The following is a 6,932-nucleotide window of genomic DNA, read 5'->3' on the forward strand; positions in this document are numbered from 1 at the left end:
CCCTTACAAAATAACTTAAAATCATTTTAAAGATCCTAAACCCCCTTAAAAACTCTGATAACCCCTGAATAAACCTTAAAAGCCCTTAAAAACCTCTTTAACCCTTTAAAAACCCCTAAACCCCCCCTTAAAACTCCCTTAAACGTCCTTAACCACCATCTTAAAAAACCCTATATAAAGCACCTTAAAAACCCCTCAAAGATAACTTAAAACCCTTTTAAAGCCTCTAAACCCCCTTAAAAACTCTGATAATCCCTTAAAAAACCTGTAAAACCCCTTAAAAACTCTTTAACCCATTTAAAACGTTTTTAACACCCCTAAAACTCCCCTACTCTTAAAACCCCCTTAAACCTCTTTAACCCCCCTTAAAAATCCCTCAATAAAGGCCCTTAAAAAAACCTTAAGCCCCCTTAAAAATGCTTAAAAATAACTTAAAACCCTTTTAAAGGCCCTAAATCCTCTTAAAACCCCTGATATCTCCTAAAAAAGAGCTTTAAACTCCTTAAAAAACTTTAAAACCCTTTAAAAACCCCTTAAAACCCCTAAAAAACCCAATGAAAAAAACCCTTAAACCTCCTTAACTCCCCCCTTAAACCCCCCTAAAATTCCCTTAAAAGCCCCAAAACCCCCTTAAAAATCTTGAGAACCCCTCGAAAACCACTTAAAATCTCCTTTAAACACATTAAAAACCCTTAAAAAACCCAGAAGCTTTAAGCACCTGAAAATCCACTTGAACTTCCTTAACCCCCCCTTAAAACTCCCTCCTAAAAAATCCCTAAAATCCCTTAAAAACCCCTAAAAACCCCTGATAACTCTTCAAAACCTCCCTTAAACCCCTTTAAAAACCTTTAAAATTCTTTAAAAACCCTTTAAACCTCTTAAAAAAAACCCTGAATACCCCACCAAAACCCCCCTTTAAAAATCCATAAAACCTTTTAAAACCCCCTTAAAAAACACATTTAAAACTTCCTTCAAAAATCCTTTTAAAATCCTTAAAGCACCCTAAAAAACTGCTTTGAAACCCTCTTAAAACCCTTTAAAACTCCTTTAAAACACCCTTAAACCCCCTTAAATCCAGGGGAAAATTCCCGCCACCCCCAAATTCCCTCGATCTCTGCAAACAAGTGGGAAAAGACAATATTCTAGAAAACAAAAAAAAGCACATCTTTTTTATTCAAAACCCCACAAAAATCCCCAAAAATCCACGAAAAAAGGGGAAAAAAAATCCGTGGTTTTTTTTTTAATTTTCCCCTTTTTTTCTCACCTGAATCTTTAATTCCTCGCAATAAATATACAAAAATAGAATAAATTAGGTTAAAAAATACAAGGCAACACTGGCAGGCACAGCATTAAAGGGAGGGGGAAGGGGGGAAAACCACCCAAAAACCTGGTGGGAGAGGAATAAATAGGGAGAAAAAAAGCAAAAATAAATCAGTTTTGGGACTGAGCCCCCCTTTTTTTTTTTCTTGAAATGTGGGGGGGGGCACAAAAAGAACAAAACTCCCCTGAAAACTTCCCCCAGCTCCCGGGGAGCTCGGAATTCCATTGGCACCCCTTTTCCTGGGGGCAGGGCAGGGGCACACCCGTTTCCCCCCATGCCCGGGGGAGGATGTTAATAATAATAATAATAATACTATAAACATTCTCATTAATAAGAGCAACAATAAATAAACCCCGTGGTGGGGGGGGATTAATCTGGGGGGTCTCGGGGTCAGCCCGGGGCCCCCCCGGCCCCCGCCTGCTCCTGCATTCCCAGCAGGCTGTAGGTGATCCGCTTCTGGTGGCCCGGCAGCCGCACCCCGATCCGCTTGATATCCCTGGGAAAAACCCGGAAAACAGGGATTAGGGGGCTGACAGGAGCCGGGAGCGGGTCCAGGGGAAAGGGGGGTGGGAGGGATCCAACCAGGCCCTGGGACTGGGGAACCTCAACGTGGCGTTCCCGAGGGATGGATGGACATGGGTCATCCCAAGGATGGGTGGATGGACATGGGTCATCCCCAAGGATGGGTGGACATGGATCATCCCCAAGGATGGGTGGACATGGGTCATCCCCAAGGATGGGTGGATGGACATGGGTCATCCCAAGGATGGGTGGATGGACATGGGTCATCCCAAGGGATGGTCCATCCCGAGAGATGGATGGACATGGATCATCCCAAAGGATGTGTGGATGGACATGGATCATCCCAAGGGATGGATGGACATGGATCATCCCCAAGGATGGGTGGATGGACATGGATCATCCCCAAGGATGGGTGGATGGACATTGATCATCCCCAAGGATGGGTGGATGGACATTGATCATCCCCAAGGATGGGTGGATGGACATTGATCATCCCCAAGGATGGGTGGATGGACATGGATCATCCCCAAGGATGGGTGGATGGACATGGATCATCCCAAGGATGGGTGGATGGACATGGATCATCCCAAGGGATGGGTGGACATGGATCATCCCAAGGGATGGTCCATCCCGAGAGATGGACGGACATGGATCATCCCAAGGATGGGTGAACGTGGATCATCCCAAGGGATGGATGGACAAATGGATGGACACAGCTGATCCCAAGGGATAGACAGACATGGCTCATCCCAAGGGATAGACAGACATGGCTCATCCCAAGGGATGGATGGACATGGATCATCCCAAGGGACAGGTGGATGGGTGCAGCTCATCCCAAGGGATGGGTGGATGGACAGGGCTCATCCCGGGGTCAGATGGACGGACACGGCTCATCCCCAGGGCCGGACAGACAGCCGTGACTCATCCCGGCCTCTCCAGCCAAGGAACATCTAATTTTATCCCGTCCCTTGGGCCGCCAAGGCCATGGAAGTGGTTTCCGTTCCCAGCACGTTCCCAGCACATCCCTGACCCCGGGGATCCGGAGGGAAGGGTGTGGGGACAGTGTGGGGACAGTGTGGGAGCAGTGTGGGAATGCCAAGGGGACACCAGGGGACACATCCCAGGGACACCACGGGGACAATGTGGGAATATCGCACAGTGTGGGGACACCACGGGGACACGAAGGGGACATCCCATGTGGACAGCACAGGGATGACATGGGGACAGCACGGGATGGGGACACCACAGAGACGCCACCGGGACACCATGGGATGGAATGGGAATATTGAGGGAACAGCATGGGGACAGCAAAGGGACACCGTGGGGACAGCACGGGAATGTCAGGAGGACACCAAGGGGACACCAAGGGGACAGTACAGAATATGAGGACGCTGTGGGGACACACCATGGGGATGTCAAGGGGACACCAAAGGAATGTGCCATAGGGACACCATGGGAATGTGAAGGGGACACCAAGGGAATGTGCCATAGGGACACCATGGGGATGGAATGGGAATATCGAGGGGACAGCAAAGGGACACACCGTGGGAACAGCATGGGAATGTCAGGAGGACACTGTGGGGACACCAAGGGGAGAGCATGGAAAGAGTATGAGGACAACACGGGGACACCAAGGAGACACTCCATAGGGACAGCACGGGAATATCAACAGGGACACACAGGAATATCAAGGGGACACTGAGGGGACACTGAGGGGACACCGAGGGGACACCGACGGGACACTGAGGGGACACTCACTCGCTGGTCATCTGCAGGACCTTCTCGATGGTGCTGTAGCCCGAGGCCATGAAGGTCTCTGTGTACTGCGGCATCCGGATGGACTCCAACCACTCCGGGACAGAGCGGAACGGGACACCCTCGGAGCCGCTGGTGCTGGGCAGGCGGATGGACACCCTGGGGCACAGAAATGTGGAAAACAATGGGAAAATAGAAAGATGCAAAAAAAAAAAAAAAAAGATGCAGAAATGAGAGGTTGGGAAAACGACGGGAAAACAGAAGGGTGGGAAAACGACGGGAAAAATTAAATGATGCGGAAAACTGTGTCAAAACGGAGAGATGGGAAAAATAATGTGGGAATGGGAGGGTGCAAAAATTCCTGTGAGAATGGTAGGGTGCAAAAAATGATGCAGAGAAGGAAGGATAGAAAAATACCGCGGAAGTGAAACGGTGCAAAAAATGATGCAGGACTGGAAAAGGGGCAAAAATGGGGCAGAAACGGAAGTAAGGCACAAAAAAGATGCGAAAATGGAAAGGTGGAAAAATGATGCAGAAATGGAAATATGCCGAAAGGTGATGCAGGAATCAAAGCACAGGAAAACGATGCAAAATGCCAAAAATGATGTGAAAATGAAAAGACGAAAAATTACGCAGAAATGGAAAGGTGGGGAAAAAAAGTAATGCAAAAAAATGGAAGGATGCAAAAATAACGAGGAAATCAAACGATGCAAAAAAAAGGATGTGAAAGTGGAAGGATGAAAAAAAACGAGGCTGAAGCGGAAGGATGGGAAAAATGACCTGAAAATGCAAAGATGCTAAAAAATCATAGGAAAATGAAAGGATGGGAAAACGCTGCAGAAATGGGAAGATGCCAAAAAAATAATGCAAAAATGTGATGAGGAAACGATGGTGAAGAAAGGAAACGGTGCAAAAAGGGATGTGAAAATGGGGAAGTGCCAAAACCGAGGCAGAAATGGAGACGCCAAAAGCAACGCGAAGGTGAAGAGACGCAAAACCCAACACGAACCAGCACCAGGGGAACACAAAACTACAAAAAATGGTGCAAAAATGGTGCCAAAAGCTTTGGAAGACACAAAGGTATGTTGGAATCAGAGAATCCCGGGATGGTTGGGTTGGGAGGGACCTTAAAGTTCATCCCATTCCACCCCCTGCCACAGGCAGGGACACCTTCCACTCGCCCAGGTTGCTCCAAGCCCCGTCCAGCCTGGTCTTGGACACTTCCTCGGGTCACTGTCCCCCCTCCCTGCACTCCCCACATCCCAGAGCTCCCCACACTCACCGGGGGTCGAAATCCGCCAGTGCCTTGAGGGACTCGGGGGCGCGGATGAGCTTGTCCAGGATGCTGACGACGTCGGCGAATTTGGGGCGCCGGGCGCGCTCCTGCTGCCAGCACTGCATCATCAGCTGGTAGATGGCCGAGGGACAGTCCAGGGGCGCCGGGAGCCGGAAACCCTCGTTGATGGCCTTCATCACCTACGAGGAGGAGGAGATTGAGTGTTCGCAAGAATCCCAGGATGGTTTGGGTTGGGAGGAACCTGAAAGCTCATCCCATTCCCACCGCCTGCCATGGGCAGGGACACCTTCCACCAGCCCAGGCTGCTCCAAGCCCCGTCCAACCTGGCCTTGGACACTTCCAGGGATGGGGCAGCCACAGCTTCTCTGGGCAACCTGTGCCAGGGCCTGCCCACCCTCCCAGGGAAGGATTCCTTCCCAATATCCCACCTATCCCTTCTTTTAGTTTAAAACCATTCCCCCTTGTCCCAAGTCCCTCTCCAGCTCTCCTGGAGCCCCTTTAGGCACTGGAAGGGGCTCTCAGGTCTCTCTGGAGCCTTCTCTTCTCCAGGTGAACACTCCCAGCTCTCAGCCTGTCTCTCTCCAAATCCATCCACACATTTGTCTCTTTATTCCCTAGAAAGGAATTCCCTATTCCAGTTGCATTAAGTCACAGAATCCCAGAATGGTTTGGATTGGAAGGACCTTAAAGCCCATCCCGTTCCACCCCATGCCATGGGCAGGGACACCTTCCACTATCCCAAGCCCCGTCCAACCTGGCCTTGGATGTCCCCCAAACCCTGGTGGTGGAGGGTGGGTGCTCACCTCGTGGTTGGAGAGCTCCCAGTAGGGCCTCTCGCCGTAGGACATCACCTCCCACATGACGATGCCGAAGCTCCAGACGTCGCTGGCCGAGGTGAACTTGCGGTAGGAGATGGCTTCGGGTGCCGTCCAACGGATCGGGATCTTCCCACCCTACGGAAACATTGGGGTCAACTCTGCACCCCCCAAAAAACCACCTCCACCATGGCCAACCACCTCTTGGCCAACCACCCCGACATGAACCACTGCCCCAACAAGACCAACCAACAACCCTACCTTGGACAACCCACCACCTCACCTTGGCCAGTCACTTCTCCATGGCCAACAAGCCACCCCTCCATGGCCAACCAAACAGCCCACCTTGACAAACCAACCACCTCACCTTGGTCAACCACCCCAACAAGACCAACCAACCACTCTACCTTGGTCAACCCAACACCTCACAATGGCCTACCACCTCCACTTTGGACAACTGCCTCACCTTGGTCAACCACCCCCTTCATGGCCAACCAACCATTCCACCACAACCAACCACCCACTGCGACCAACTCACCACCCGCCATGGCCAACCACCCACCCCTCCGTGGTGACACTTACACTGGTGGTGTAGGTGGCTTCAGGGTCATCTTCCAACACCCTGGAGAGCCCAAAATCGGACACCTTGCACACCAGGTTGCTGTTCACTAGGATGTTCCTGGCGGCCAGATCCCGATGGACGTAATTCATGTTGGCCAAGTACTTCATGCCGGCGGCGATGCCCCGCAACATCCCCACCAGCTGGATGACGCCGAAGTCCCCCTCTTTCTCCTGGGAAAAGGGGAGAATCCAGCCTGGAATCCACCTGTCGTCCCACCTCCCGTGGTGGGTGTTTGTTCCACCACCAGGTGCTCCTTGTCCCTGTCACCACGTGTCACTCACCCGCAGGAATTTATCCAGTGCCCCGTTCTCCATGTACTCCGTGATGATCATGAAGGGCTTGTCTGTACAAAAACCAGGCCCAAAATGGGTAAAACACCCCAAAAATCCCTCCAACACCCAACTGAAAGAGCTCCAAAACCGAAAAAACACATCTGAAATTCTCCCCACCTCCTCCAAGCCTTCCCAAAATCCTCAGCCCCCTAAGAACACTGAACCTGCCTCAAAAAAATCCCCAACCCCCAAAAAACAACCCCAACCCCCCCAACACAAAAAGGAACCCCCAAATCCCAAGTCCTCCCAAAAATCCAAACCCTCCCAA

The 6,932-nt window shown here is 50.8% G+C and overlaps 1 protein-coding gene across 1 annotated transcript in view; it reads right to left on the minus strand.

The window, feature by feature from the left end:
* Window positions 1–1,711: 1,711 nt before the first annotated feature.
* Window positions 1,712–6,932, minus strand: part of EPHA2 (EPH receptor A2) — a 24,755-nt gene continuing 19,534 nt past the window's right edge. The window contains exons 6-11 of the mRNA XM_029965229.1: window positions 6,614–6,675; window positions 6,293–6,502; window positions 5,699–5,848; window positions 4,881–5,074; window positions 3,602–3,757; window positions 1,712–1,817 (exon numbers count right to left, since the gene is read on the minus strand). Of these exons, the coding sequence (XP_029821089.1) occupies window positions 1,712–1,817; window positions 3,602–3,757; window positions 4,881–5,074; window positions 5,699–5,848; window positions 6,293–6,502; window positions 6,614–6,675 (878 nt within the window). The remainder of the gene's footprint in view (window positions 1,818–3,601; window positions 3,758–4,880; window positions 5,075–5,698; window positions 5,849–6,292; window positions 6,503–6,613; window positions 6,676–6,932) is intronic.

The sequence above is a fragment of the Manacus vitellinus genome, unplaced genomic scaffold (assembly GCF_001715985.3).
Source record: "Manacus vitellinus isolate BGI_N305 unplaced genomic scaffold, ASM171598v3 scaffold_92_pilon, whole genome shotgun sequence".
Classification (NCBI taxonomy): Eukaryota; Metazoa; Chordata; class Aves; order Passeriformes; family Pipridae; genus Manacus; species Manacus vitellinus.